Below are 14,828 nucleotides of genomic sequence, written 5' to 3'. Positions count from 1 at the left end.
AAGATCATACTGGGGTCAAAACATAGGCCAGAACCCTTAGCATCTGTGTTGCCTCTTTTGCTTCCCCCAACTCCATCTAAATGACAGAATAAGTGGGAAAATAAAAGCTACATTAAAAATAAATTCAGCTTTTCACAAAGATGGTGCCAAAGGCAAAGAAGGAAGCCCCTGCCCCTTCCAAAGCCTAAGCCAGAGCAAAGACTCTGAAGGCCAAGAGCAGTGTTGAAAAGCATCCACAGCCACAAAAACTGTGGCAAAGGTTCACAAAAAAGGTGGCCGAAAACACTGCAGCTCAGGAGGTGGCCCAAATACCCTTGGAAGACAGCCCCTAGAAGAAATGAACTCGATCTCTATGACATCATCAAAGTCTCCCTCAGTCTGAGTTGGCCAGGAAGAAAATAGAAGACCACACACACTGGTATTAATTGTGGCTGTCAAGACCAACAAGCACCAGATTAAACAGGCTGGGAAGAAGCTCTATGACATTGATGTGGCTAAGGTCAACACCCTGATCAGGCCTGATGCAGAGAACAAAGCTGGCTTCTGACTAGGATGTTTTGGCTGTTGCCAACAGAACTGGGATCATCTAAAAGTCACTGCAGATGGTGACTGCAGCCATGAAATTAAAAGATGCTTACTCCTTGGGAGGAAAATTATGACCAACCTAGACTGCATATTAAAAAGCAGAGACATTACTTTGCCAACAAAGGTCCATCTAGTCAAGGCTTTGGTTTTTCCAGTGGTCATGTATGGATGCGAGAGTTGGACTGTAAAGAAAGCTGAGCGCTGAAGAATTGACGCTTTTGAACTGTGGTGTTGGAAAAGACTCTTGAGAGTCCCTTGGACTGCAAGGAGATCCAACCACTCCATCCTAAAGATCAGTCCTGGGTGTTCATTGGAAGGACTGATGCTGAAGCTGAAACTCCAATACTTTGGCCACCTCATGCGAAGAGTTGATTCATTGGAAAAGACCCTGATGCTGGGAGGGATTGGGGGCAGGAGGAGGAGGGGACGACAGAGGAAGAGATGGCTGGATGGCATCACCAACTCGATGGGCATGAGTTTGAGTAAACTCTGGGATTTGGTGATGGACAGGGAGGCCTGGTGTACTGTGATTCATGGGGTCGCAAAGAGTTGGAAACGACTGAGCGACTGAACTGACTGAAACCGAGTCCAGCTGCCTAATTCGAAATATAAAAGTTTTCACTATTAAAAAAAAACTTATAGGAACAGTAAAGGATCACAAAAGATGACAGAAAGCTGACCATAAGGTGAGAAATTTCTGTTCTATATAATGGACTTTTGTCAATTTGATGGCAATGCACAAAGTGGCTGAAAAACTTATATCCTTACATAGGTGATGGAAAAGATCATTGAGAAAACATTTTTTTCAGCAGGACCCTGGGTAAGCCAAAGATCAGTTGGGAGGTGTTGGGAGAAGAATCTTGGGCCCAAAAAACAAGTAAAGGACCTTGCCAGTCCCCACTTTTGGACAGTCAGGGGTTTGACCCAGGACGAAGCTGGAAGCACAGTTCTCTAAATAAAGAAGGGTATCTGCTATGGGAGTCTTCCAGAGGGGACCATGGGCCAGAAAGAGAGTTGGGCATCAGTTATTTCTATTACCTCCTTCCAACTGGCTGACCCATTCCTCTGTGTCATTTAGTCTACTGTTGATTCCTTCTAGTGTATTTTTCATTTTATTTGTTGTATTTGTCACCTCTTTTGGGGTTTTCTTTTTTACTTTCTAACTCTTTGTTGAAGACTTCTAACTTCTCGCTTTCTGCATCCATTCTTCTCCCAAGTTCTTTGATCATAGTTATGATCACTGGGCTTCCCAGGTGGTGCTAGCGCTAAAAAGAACCTACCAGCCAATGCAGGAGACTCAGGTTAGATCCCTGGGTGGGGAAGATCCCTTGGAGGAGGGCATGGAAACCCACTCCAGCATTCTTGCCTGAAAAATCTGATGGACAGAGGAGCCTGGCGGGCTGCGGTCCATAGGGTAGCAAAGAGTCAGACACCACTGAAGCAACTTAGCACACAAGCATGCATGATTGCTACCCTGAACTTTTTCTCAGGTAGATCACCTATTTTCACTTCACTTAGTTCTTTTTTATTTTTTTCACCACTTCACCTAGTTCTTCTTCTGAGGTTTAATCTTGTTCCTTCATCTGGAGCATGTTCTTCTGGCATCTCATTTTGCCTAAGTTGCTGTTTATATTTTTATGCATCTGGTATCTAGGTTGTATTTCTTAACCTTGGAGAAATGGCTTTCTACAGGAGATGTCCTGTGCATCCCAGCAGTGCACACCCCTCTTGTGGTCCAAGCTGCATGCTCTGGGGACTCCCCCCATGAGGGCTGTGTGGTTCCTTTTGTTGTGGCAGGCTATGTGGGTGGTTTGATAGGCTTGGTTGACCCTGGTCTGTTTATTTACCAGGCACTTACTTGTATAGAGGCTGTTGGTTGCTGGTTACTGGGGCCTGGTCACAGGGCAGCAGACGGCAGAACTCCAGGGGTCCTAGAGCTAGAGCTGGCTCCCTGGTGGGTGGACTCAAGACTAGAAGACTCTGCGGCTGTGGCCCACCTACTGGTGGTAAAGCCAGGACCTGGGCTTAGTGCCAGAATACTGGCAGGGAGAGCTGAGTCCTGGAGTCTGGTTGCAGGGCTTAGGGGTCCCAGAGTTGGTGTCAGATCGTTATTTCTGGTGAGGCAGCGTGGTTTCTGACACAGTTGGGTACAAGTTCAGGTTGTCCCAAAGCTTGTGTCAGCCTACCAGTGCTCAGGACCGAGGCCCAGATGGTCCGAAAGTATGGTCTGGCCTCCTGGTGGACAGGTTTGTTCTGTAAGCCGTGGGGTTGCCCACTGGTGGGTGGAGCTGGATTCTGGGCCTTTGGGTGGGTTGGGTCATGTCCAGAGGCAACTGTGTGCTCTTAAGGCAGCCTGCCTACTGATGGTGAGGGAGGCTGTGTTCCTGCCCAGTTAGTTGCTTGGCTTGAGACAGTCCAGCACTGGTTCCTACAAGATGTTGGACCAGGCAGGGCTGGATCCAGGGGCAATAAGCTAGAGGGAGGATTCCACAGTGGTGCCCACCAGCAAGGTGTCTATGTGGCAGTAGGAGTTCCCAAGGACAGCTGTTGCCACGGTCTGTGTCCCCAGGGTGAGCTGTAGTTGACTCCTGCCTCTTGGGGAGACTCTCCAAGATCAGCAGGTAGGTTTGATCCCAGACTCCTATCAAATACTGCTTTTGCTCTGAGTCATAGAGGCTGCATGATTTTGTGTGTATTCTATTTAAGAGTGAAGTTTCTATTCCTCCAGTTCTCTGGGACTGCCAAAATTAAGCCCTGTTGCTGTTGTTTAGTCGCTCAGCCATGTCCGACTCTTTGTGAGCCCGTGGACTGCAGCATGCCAGGCTTCCTTGGGCTTCCCTGTCCATTGAGTTTGCTCAAACCCATGTCCATTGAGTCAGTGATGCCATCCGATTATCTCATCCTCTGTCGCCCCCTTCTCCTCCTGCCCTCAATCTTTCCCAGTATAAGCCCTGCTGGCTTTCAGAGCCAAATGCTCTGGGGGCTTATGTTCCCAGTGCAGGGGCCCTGGGCTGGGGAGCCTGAAGTGAAGCTCAGACCTCTCACTCCTGTGGGAGAATCTCTGCAGTGTAAGCACTCTCCAGCCTGTGGGCCACCCACGAGGGTGAATGTGCGTGTATGCTCAGTCCTGTCCAACTCTTTGCGGCCCCATGGACTACAGCCTGCCAGACTCCTCTGTGCATGGAATTCTCCAGGCAAGAATACTGGAATGGTTTTCCATTTCCTACTCCAGAGGATCTTCCCGACCCAGGGATTGAACGTGAGTCTCTTGCTTCTCCTGCATTGGTAGGCGGATTCCTTACCACGAGCGCCATCTGGGCAACCCACCAGGGAATATGGGACTTGATATATCATGAGTCTGCTCCACCCCAGCACCATATTATTGTGATTCGTCTTTTAACATCTTTAGTTGTAAAAGATATTTCCTTGTTGGTAGGTTCTGTTTGTTTTTCTTTTTTTCCACTGATAGTTGTCCTGCAAGTACTGGGTTGGCCAAAATGTTCATTTTGGTTTTTCTATACCATCTTACGGAAAACCTGAACAAACTTTTCAGCCAAGTTGTGATTTTGGTGTGATCATGAGAGGAGGTGAGTTCAGGGCCTTTCTACTCTGGCAACTTGGCCTGGAAAAAAATCTTACACTTTTTTTGAATTAAAACAAAAATGTTGTTGTTTAGAATTCAGTCCTTTATTTCTGAATTTTTTGTGAGAGTTGATTAAGATTTACTAATTATAAATAGAAATGCATATGCTTTAATAGATATGAATCTAAAATTGATATTAACTTTAGTTTTAAGTGTTTTCCTAATGTCCTTTAACTTTAGAGAAAATATCTTTTAGGAAATTATATCTGGTAAGAAAAAAAATCCAAAGCGTAGCATTAAGGCAAAAGGATGAGTATAGGCCTTTCAATATCATATTGGAGCACTGTCTGAAGGACTCACCCAGGATTCCTTAATCTGTATGGGGAATGTACATTTGATTGATGGTCTATATATTGTTGACCAGCACCCAGAATTTATAAAATTGCTTGTTGACTGAGACTGGTTTGTAATTTTATTGTTAAGCACAGATCCAAAGGATTGCTGTCTAGTAGAAAAGATAATCCCCAAAGTTACAGCTTTATTGCTGTCTAGGATTTGAATTTTTCTCTAACAAACATTTCAGAATGCCATCTCCAATAACTATATAAGCCTCTGTTCCTCAGATGATCTTTGAATCAGTTTAGTGATTAATGGGTTAAATACACACACTAAGTCTGTATTTCAAGGTCATGTTTTTAGCTTAAAAAAGTTTACACTATGATGTCTTGTTTAGACACCACCCCCGCAAACCCCGCCCCCCCGCCCCCCAACCACGAATCCAAAGTTCGGCAATTCCTACACAATTTTTTCCCTCTAAAAGTTTGAGTGAAGTCAAATTGGATACTCTTGATAAACGTGTTGCTTTTGTAACCAGAACAGAACAGTAACTGTTGCTTTTTAAAAAGTAACTCAGGCCAGGGCCCTCGAGTGAGGACGGTGGGGCAAGAGAGACGGAGCAGAGGGGGCCCGCTCCAGGCGCTCCAGGCGCCCCCGCTCAAGCAATAGCGATCTCAGGTCCTCGACGGCTGACCCCAGCCTCAGCTGCGACTTGCATTTCTGAACTCCCTCATTGTTGGGATCAGCGCAGACACGCTGCCCGCTCTTGGTGACGAAGCTGAGGAGAAGGTGGGGGGAAAGATTACAAACAGAAGGGAGTTCAGCAAATGCGGGAGGGGAGCCCCATCCTCCCTGCGTCTCGGGCCCCCGACAGCCCAGCCAGTTCTTCCCTCGCTCTGCTGCGGGAGCTCAGAGCAGCTTCTCTCCGAGCCCCGGCCTCAGGGGCTCAGAGAGCTTCCTCGGCAGCCTCCCTCCTGCTCCCGCCTTCCTTCCCTAGCTTCCCTCTTCCCTGGGAGCATCTCATACCTGGTGCCCTGCAGGATCCTACTGAGGACACATGCTTCTGCTGACCCGGCAGGATCCAGTGGGTGGGACTTTCTTGGACATCCATTGCTGGGGTCCCACCCCTTCCCGTCTCCACTCTGCCCCCAGAAACGGCCGTTGAGCTTGGCGCACTTACATGACAGCTGGCTGGGAGCACGCGCTGCTCGTTTCTATATAACTTTTCATGAATACACATCGGATGTTTCGTGGGGTGTAAGACACGCAGCAGTCCGTGGGCCGGTGAAAGCCTGCTACAAAAGAAAGCGTCACGGGCTGAGTGGGAGGAAAACTTGCGGAAGGAAACGGCCACCCGCGCCTATATTCTTGCCTGGGAAACCCCATGGGCGGAGGAGCCTGCGGGCTACAGTCCTTGGGGTTGCAAAAGAGTTGGACCCAACTTAGCAACTAAACAAACAAAACTGATGAAAACGGCATCCTTTCCCCCTTTCCTCCCACGTACTGGGAAGGGTGAGAAGGTGCAGGCTTTAAAATAATTATCTTTGGCTGTGCTAGCTCTGTGTTGCCGCACACGGACTTTCTCCAGTTACAGCGAGCCGGGATACTCCTCCTTGCAGGGCGGCATGTGGAATCTTCCGGAGCAAGGATGGAACCCGTGTGTCCTGCATTGGCAGGCGGATTCTTAACCACTGGACCACCAGGGTAGTCCTGAAGGTTCAGGACTGGAAAGGGATGTCTTCCTCCTCTTCCGGCACTTGCTGGCCTCTTCTTGCCAGAGACGTTTCGTTCTCCCCAGGGCTGAGCTTATGTGTCTGAGGGCATCCAGGCAGGGCCACGACAGAGCAGGAGAATTTCTCCCAGAAGAAGGAGAGACTGAGGCCTGCAGAAGGCGTCAGAGAGCACCCTTCGCCTCCCCGGCCAGTGAGCCAACTCTTCGGACAGCCAGGTGGAATAGAGTCCATCTCTGAAAGAGGCCATCTATGGACCCACAGCCCATCCTAAACTTCCCTGGAGATATTCACCACCCTCACGACCCCCCTCAGGGCCTGCAAACGAGGTGTATTGAAGCCTTTGAGCCAATCTGTACCTGCTAGCTGTTTTAAATATATGCCATAACAAAACTTTACCTCCTTGAGACAATGAGTGTCGATCTAGGTTTGGTCTTGAGAGTTCAAGGTTCAGGTTTGACACCATGTCTTCTATTTGAGAGAAACAGTAGAGAAGGGAAGAAAAATTACTGGGAAGCAGCATTGTTTCAACATCTCCATCTCTTTCATTCCTCAACCCCATCTCCTGCTAGGGAGGCAAGGATACTGAACCATTGGGCCAGATCTGCCTCCAAGCCCATTTTCTCTATCAAGGCCCTGAGACTTTTCAGGGAATTTTTGAAAACGTTTGAGACAGGAAAACATTCTATTGACTTTGAATACAAAAAGCTAACTGCACATCCAACACGAGTAGACCAGCTGAATAGCTTCATAATATGATCCAATGCACCATGCTTTCTACACATTTCTGGAATTCACAGGGCTCTGGAAACAGTAAAAATTTTTCTATAACTGATTTGGTGACACAGCATCACCCAAAGTGAAGTGAGGCTATTTACAGGCTTTATTTACTTCATTAGTATGTATACTGACATGTGTTTCCTGCAGAAATATGGCTGTATTCGGTTAACATGTGTTTCTCAGACTCTGCCAGGGATGTTAAGTAGTGTCCAGGTATGTGTTACCTTTTAAAAAATACATTCTTTTAGAATGTGATAGAATGTACATAATGCAAAGTTTACAATTTAAAAAATTACTAAAATATTTCTTTATTTGAATAAGGTCACTGCCTTTTCTTGAATTCCAGCTAACATCAAACTAACAATCAGAAAAAAAACACACTTGACAAAATGTTATCCAACTGATATTAACAATAGATAGAAAACCCTTTTAAACTTTAAAAGAAATATATTAAACAGGCAACATCCAGATCTAAAAAGTTGCAAGTAGTGATTTTACATTAGATCTTATAAATAAAAACATCTCCAACATAATCATTTGTTCACTATCTCCCTGGGATCAGAATATGGATAGGAAAAGATAATCACATCTGAATATTCACAACTGTCATTTATGATCTTTGCAAAGATTGCATGTCTACAATGCAGTGGGTCAGGCAGTTTTTCAGGTAATTTTTGTTTTCCTCAAATTATCAAAAAGTACAATTATCTGAGATAAAATGTCAGAAAAATCACCATCAGGGAAAGCAAAAGCTCTAGCAGGCAGATTTGAAGATGGGGGTATTCATGGCTTGACCATGAACTGGAGGTGATTTTGTACATTCAAGAGCTGTCAACCGAAGTACCAAGACCCATAGGCAGCAATCTAGGTTTACTCTGTAGTTGCTAATAAACCAAGAGTTTATTAGCACATACATAATGTAAATAACATAAACTTCACAATTTTAATCATCTCGAAGTGTGCAGTTCAATAGCATCAAGTACCTTCTCATATTGTGCAGCTTACCACAATCCTGAACTTTTTTCATCTTGAAAGCTGAAACTTTTTTCATCTTGAAAGCTGAAACTCTGTACCCATTACACAATAGCTCCCCATTTCCCCCTTCCCTAAACCCTGAGCCACTGCCATTCTACTTTCTCTCTGAATTTGACTATTTTAAGTACTTCATAGGAGTGGAATCATATTATTTGTCCTTTTGTGACTGGCTTATCTCACCTATCATCATGTCTTCAATGTTTATCCATGTTGTAGCACATGTCAGAATTCCCTTAATTTTTAAGGCTGAATAATACTCCACAGTGTACACACACACACACACATATACACACACACTCTGTTTTTCAATCCATTCATTTGTCAATGGACACTTGGGTTTCTTCCTCCTTTTGGCAATTAAAAATTAAGCTGTTACTAGCAAGGTTGTATAGGTATCTCTTTCATGTGTCTACTTTCAGTTCTTTTGGCTATATCAAGAAGAAATGGAATTGCTGGGTCATACTGCATTGCCTTTTTAAAACCTGAAAAATTCTGCATTCCAAAATGCATCTAGCTCCAAAGATTTGGATAAATGAATTGTGGGCCTGTATTAGAATAATTAGGCAAGCATAACTAAAATTTAGCTCATTCTTATGTAATTATATATGAACTATATTAGAAGAGGCATGTGCATCCACTTCCATATGCTTAATATGATATGTGTGGGGCTTGCAGAATTATGTCTTAGATGGGTGTTGTCTTCCCATAACAGCTTCCTAACTAGCTTGTAACCTAATGCCACCACATATGGCTGTGTGATCTTGAGCAAGTTATCTAGGGTTCCTATGCCTCAGTTCTCTTATTTGTAAGAGAGTAATTAATAATAATAATAAGTAAATCCATATAGTTTGATGATAGTCTACCCTACAGCATTGTCAGGAGGATCCAATATATTAATATCTACAAGACACTTAGAACAGTGCCTGCTTGCACATAGGAAATACTAGATATCTATTTGTTACATAAATAAATAAGATGATTAAGTACACTTGAGTGAGTCACTTGTCTGGCTTGTCCAGTTTCCTCTCTGAAGTGAGAGTTTTACATTAGAGGGCATATAATAGTTCTAACACTGTGAAAGTCTATACTTCTTTCTACAGATCTAGGATTTTTCTACAGTTGTCTTGATTTGGCCCATAATGCTCCTATGTCAGCTAAGAGAAAATGTCAGATAATTCTGGTCATGAAAGGGAGAGAACTGTTTCCCCAGGTAGGACCAGTCAGCTGCCTGCTGCTTTCCCCAGGGACCAACGTCTGCAGGGAGAGATTTGTATCTGCTGCGGCCGCTTTTAAACAGGAGCTACATCCGCGCTGGGACAAAGGTGTCCCTCTGCCTCTCCTCCCTGGTCTGCAAGTTACCACCCACCTGCCCACCAGGGAGAAGGCTCACTGAGCTCACCACGTGCAGCCTGGGCAGCGAGGATGAGGAAGGGGAGGGCAGCTACGGAGGTCTTCATCTTCCTGGTGCACAGAGAGTGGACCAGCCTGAGGACTCCGGGCTCTCTCCGACTTCCCTGGATCTCAGCTCTGCCCTTGTATTTATAGAAAGAGGAGGAGCGGGAAGTCACAGGGCAGAGATCAGAACGCTTTCCTGGGTTGTATAATAGATAACACGCTGTTTCTAAATAAAGGGAAGGAGGCTGAGAAGGCAACAGGAAGAAGGGGCGAGGATGACATGAGGCTTCCCCAACTGCCCACTGGGCACAGGCAAAGGGAGGAACCAGTTTATGAAGGATCCTTCTTCTAGGAGGGTCACTGAATCCTCTCATCAGAATGTTTTCCTTGGGAGTTCTGTTATCAGGGTGTTGTCACCCTGATATCAAACAGCCTGTGATCAGGGTGTTCTAATACGTGAACCGGGTCATGTGACTCCTCACATAGAATCTTGACCCTTGCCTCCTCTGTTTGTTTCACCTCCACATCCAATTAATTAACAAATACTGGGGTGGGTCTACTTTCAAAAATGTGTCCAGAACCTTATTATTCCTCACCACATCCTCTCTCTCCACCTGGTCCAATCCACTCTTGTCTCTCACCAGGATTTTTGCGGGAAACCTCCTAATGTGTCTCTTTCTTCTGCCCTTGCCCCTTTTTAGTTCATTCTAGACATTGCCACCTGGGTGATCCTGTTAAAATATAAATCAGCCAAGTCAATCCTATTTAAAACCCACTGATGAAAAAAAAAAAAACAAACAACCCACTGATGGCTTTTTAATCCTCCATCCCAACCTAGTATAAAGCCCAATCCTTCTCCTAACCTACAAGCTCCTATGTGATCTGGTCCCTGTTCATGCTCTGTTTCAGGTCCTATTACTCTTCCCCTTACTCATTTTGCTTTGGTTATGCAGGCTGGCTCAGAGATTTCTGTTCCTGCTTCCTACATTACCCTTCCCTGCCATAAGTTTTTTGGAAGAAAATTTTACTTTCTCCCTAACCTCCTTCAACTCCTCATTCAAATGTTGTTTTTCTTGTTAATCTTACTGGGACTCTCTATCTGAAACTATGACCTCCCTCTGCCCAAATTTGCCTTGATTTTTCTCCTGTGTAGTTGACACTGTGTAAAATACTACATGGGCTTCCCAGGTGGTTCAGCAGTAAAGAATCCACTTGTCAATGCAGGAGACGTGGCTTTGATCTCTGGGTGGAAAGATCCCCTGGAGAAGGAAATAGCAACCCACTCCATTATTCTTGCCTTGGAAATCCCAAGGACAGAGGAGCCTGGTGGACTACAGTCCATGGGATAGCAAAGACTTGGACAGGACTTAGAGAGTTCAACAACAACAACATGCAACTTGCATTGTATTCTTACTGGACAGCCCTGCTCTAGATGGTTCCCCATCCCTTTGGGTCATTTCTTGCTTTTTATATCTTCCCAGGCATGCCCCAGCCCTCATAAAGCAGACACAGGCCATCTGGGCTGTGCCCTGTGTGAATTTCTGAAGGGTAGAATTTGTGAGTAGAATACAGCTGTTGTCACTTTATACTACTAAGCTTCAAGTGGTTTGTGACACAGCAATGTGTTAAACTGTGGTGAGAGCAAGACTTCATCGGCCAGGGGTGGATTTCAAATATTAATTTATTTTATTATTGGAGTATATTTGCTTTACAAAATGATGTTAGTTTCTGCTGTAATCAGCTATAGATATGCATATATCCCCTCCCTTTTAAGCCCCCCTCCCACTCCCCACCCTACCCCTCTAGGCCGTCAATTACAGAGCCCCGAGCCGAGCTCCATGTGTTACGCAGCAGTTTCTCACTAGCTATCTGTTTTATGCATGGTGATGTATATACATCAGTGCCACTCTCCCAGTTTGTCCACCTTCTCCTTCCCGCCTGTGTCCACATGATTCTCTATATCTGTGTCTCTATTCGTTCCCTGCAGATAGGGAACTGTACCATTTTTCTAGATTCCGTATATACAAGCATGAATTTATTCACACTTCTGGTTTGCTCATGAGTGTCTGTTATGTTCTTTCACCTATTCCATGCCTCAGAACCGGAGTAGCCCCATGGGAAGTTAGTTATGAGGTAAGACACTTGCATGAAGCTTATGTTAATGCAAGGAAAGCAGTGACTGAGCAGTGGCCGAGGTAAGGGGTGAGGTTGCAAGGATGTGATGTAATCCACAATACAGTCCACCCCTTGCTTCCCTCCAAGGTGTTTGTGACTTTATTATGTCTAATCCATCACAGAGCTTGCTTCAAGCTGGTTGTATTAATCTATGGGGTTGCAAAGAGTTGGACATGACTGAGTGACTGAGCGCACACACACACACACACACACGCATGCACATACACACACACATTCTTTCAGGTTCAGTAGAACCCGTAAATGTGCACACACACACATTCTTTCAGGTTCAGTAGAACCCGTAAATGTGCACTCATACCAGTTCACCTCCAACTCTCCCATCTCCCCAGAAATCCAGCAGAGTCTAATGTTTCAGGGTGGGAATCACAAATAGATGACTGGAAATATGAATACGGAGCCCATCCCCTTGATTCCTGTGTGTTTTAGCCACCGGGGATGTAGCATTATCTATCATTCTTTGCTTCCATGCATACATTTCGTTCTGAAGAAGTCCCAACCCTGAAGTTTGTTTTGGCTTCAGCTAAATTATTAACCCCTCATTGTTCTCTTAGCTGTTTCAGTATATGGTAAACCATGTGGATCCCATATACCCACTGACTCACACCATTTGTGAGATGGACCCCTTGACCTGAAGCCATCTTGTGCACATACCATACTGAGTGATCAGACCTTCTCTAAGTCCTTGAACCACTGGACTGGCAAAGGTACTGCTGGTAGTGGAAAACCCCACATTGGGAATAAGTGTCAGTCCTACTAAGGTTGGCTTGTTCTCCCTTGCAGGTTGGCAGACATCCAAGACAATCAACATGCCACTGTATGGCTGTGTTTTCTCCTTGGAGGCGGGTGCCAAGTTGAGACTTGATGTCTGCCTCTGCTGGAAGGTTATTCATTCAACAGCAGCCATAGTTAAATGGGACTTGATGAGACAAGGTCCACACTGTTTGGCCCATGCATAACCTCTATCCTTGCCACCACAGCCAAGGGTTTGTTGCAATAGCTCTGCTGTGACTGCGGGAAGAGGCTGGCTGACTTCCACGGGTCAAGTCACTCTATCCATATACTCGCTGACTTTCTCCTTTGCTATGGATACTCCCCAGTGACTTCCAAGTCTCTTCCAAGTCTCATGAGTCCTTGTCCAGTACCTCCAGGTTGCAGCATCTCGGTCCCGAGTACCAAGTAGTTTCCTGCAGGTTCTCTGTCTCAGCATCGGGGAGTCCCTGAGTCAAGAAAGGAATGGCATGCATGATGAGATGAAGGGTGTGGAAGGTGAGATGCGGCCAGACTGCCCCTCCATGGAGCTGGGCAAGGTCTCTATAGGACTGGTGGCTATAGTGGTGGCCAGAGGAAGCGATGGGGCTGATGGGGGGGAAGTAGTATAAGAAGTGTCTGATGCAGCACTGGATGCATATCTGTTCAGCAAAAGGAAGCAATGAAGACACATGTCCGATTTCACAATGTAGTGCTGTTTCTTTTTTTAAAAATTTATTTGTTTTTAATTGAGTGGTTTTTGTGTACTTCCTGAGTCTTTTATGGATTTTCCTTTCCTATGCCACCAAGCATCATTGTTGACATTGAAGAATCACATCAACTCTATTTGTTACTTAGCTTGGCATGGTTGAGGGAGCAGGCTGTGCTCCTTGTAAGCTGATCCAACCTCAGGGGTCTTCCAGGGTTGATGATAACAACAGCTGGTGCTTTCTGAGCACGTACTACACTTCAAAACCGCGTTATGGGTACTTCCTTTGAGACGAGATGTTTACTACATGAAGCGCTTACTATAACTATTTCACAATACTGCCTAGCACACCCGGCAGCTTCTTCCCTTGCAGAAATACCAAATACCCTGATCAGTGTAAACACTTATCTTGCCACATCCCGGGACGTAGGCTTGCATAACCTGTTTGTCTAGAATAAGCTGAGCTGCCCTGTACTATTACAGTGTCAGCATATTTGAGCTAAGATGGCCCACCTGCTTTCTCAGACCTGCACTTGGCCTATGGCAATTATCTGCTGTTACTCTCAACTCCCCCATCACTCCTTTCTCATCACTCATGTGTTATGTGTCTGTATCCTGGGCAGGTCTTGAAATCTCAGGATGGTGTTCCATGCCCAGATGCACTGGTCCCTTTCCAGGAGAGAGGCCTGAAGAGGTTTCTCCCTGCACTGCTTGCTGTTCCTTTCTTGTTGCTGTTAGGTGCTAAGTCATGTCCGATTCTTTGTGACCCCATGGATTGCAGCATGCCAGGCTTCCCTGTCCTTCACTATCTTCCGGAGTTTGCTCAAACTCATGTCCATTGAGTCGATGATGCTATCCAACCATCTCATTCTTTGTCCCCCTCTTCTCCTCCTGCCCTCAGCCTTTCCCAGCATCAGGGTCTTTTCCAATGAGTCGGCTCTTTGTATCAGGTGGCCAAACTGTTGGAGCTTCAATTTCAGCATCAGTCCTTCCAATGAGTATTCGAGGTTGATTTCCTTTAGGATTGACTGGTTTGGTCTCCTTGCTCTCCAAGGGATTCTTAAGAGTCTTCTCCAACACCAGAGTTCCTTTAGTTTCCAAGTGAAATCATCCCAGGTGTCTGGCCTCCTCTGATGGCTGTGTGTGGTGAGTAAGGAAGGTACCTTGAATTCAAGTTAAGTACCTTGAGTCCCACACTGCACACTGCATCAGGAAAGGCATTCTAGTCTTTGCAATCTTTTAACCCCTTCAGGGCCACAGAAGAGAGGCCTTGGGGCTGGAACACTTCTTTCCCCAGAGATAAAGTGCTCCAGAGCTGTGCTGGGCTGATTGCTTTGTGTAGGATTATCTTACTCTGTTATGGACTCAGCGTATGCTCCTTTGTTTTGCTTAAGCTTGTAATGACATAGGGCACCAGGCTAACCCCACTACTATCTGCTCCTGGTGGGGAGGGAAAGGGCCCTTCACATGTAGCTCAAGAGGGAGCATTCAGATCATTGCCCAAAGTCAACTGCAAGATGGCTGTGTGTGTGGGGACTGACCCTCACTGTGGCCCTCCTTAGAAAAATACAGCAAACCCAAACAAAAATATTCCATTCAAGATTTCGTAGCTGAAGTCTGTTCTATAGTGTAGAATTGAAACCATTCTGTGGTCACACATGGACAAGGTTCCTCAAATACCGTCTGATCATTTCCTATATACTTTGATGATATCAAGTCAAATAGAGAGGCT

General features: G+C 45.5%; 1 protein-coding gene across 2 annotated transcripts; it reads right to left on the bottom strand.

Moving 5' to 3' along the window:
* Nucleotides 1-4,627: 4,627 nt before the first annotated feature.
* LOC139039009 (C-C motif chemokine 15-like) lies at nt 4,628-9,812 on the bottom strand. Of its 2 annotated transcripts, none has more exons than XM_070478652.1 (4): nt 9,416-9,812; nt 6,634-6,705; nt 5,685-5,796; nt 4,628-5,282 (listed from the first exon to the last, which is right to left on the bottom strand). In XM_070478652.1, the coding sequence occupies exons 1-4, from the start codon at nt 9,504-9,506 to the stop codon at nt 5,078-5,080; spliced, it is 480 nt and encodes a 159-aa protein (XP_070334753.1). In that variant the 5' UTR covers nt 9,507-9,812; the 3' UTR covers nt 4,628-5,077. The 2 variants fall into 2 exon arrangements, with proteins under 2 accessions (XP_070334753.1, XP_070334755.1); XM_070478654.1 differs by having other exon boundaries at nt 9,449-9,795.
* Nucleotides 9,813-14,828: the final 5,016 nt, after the last annotated feature.

This window comes from Odocoileus virginianus, chromosome 17 (assembly GCF_023699985.2).
Source record: "Odocoileus virginianus isolate 20LAN1187 ecotype Illinois chromosome 17, Ovbor_1.2, whole genome shotgun sequence".
NCBI lineage: Eukaryota > Metazoa > Chordata > Mammalia > Artiodactyla > Cervidae > Odocoileus > Odocoileus virginianus.
This window is presented reverse-complemented; position numbering and strand designations above follow the sequence as displayed.

Coding starts and splice junctions, on each gene's coding strand:
- LOC139039009 (XM_070478652.1), bottom strand. CDS start 9,506: ATGAAGACCTCCGTAGCTGCCCTCCCCTTCCTCATCCTCGCTGCCCAG. Junction 6,706..9,415: donor GCCTTCTCCCTGGTGGGCAG/GTGGGTGGTAAC, acceptor TCTCTCAAATAG/AAGACATGGTGTCAAACCTG. Junction 5,283..5,684: donor TGCTCCCAGCCAGCTGTCAT/GTAAGTGCGCCA, acceptor CCTTCTCCTCAG/CTTCGTCACCAAGAGCGGGC.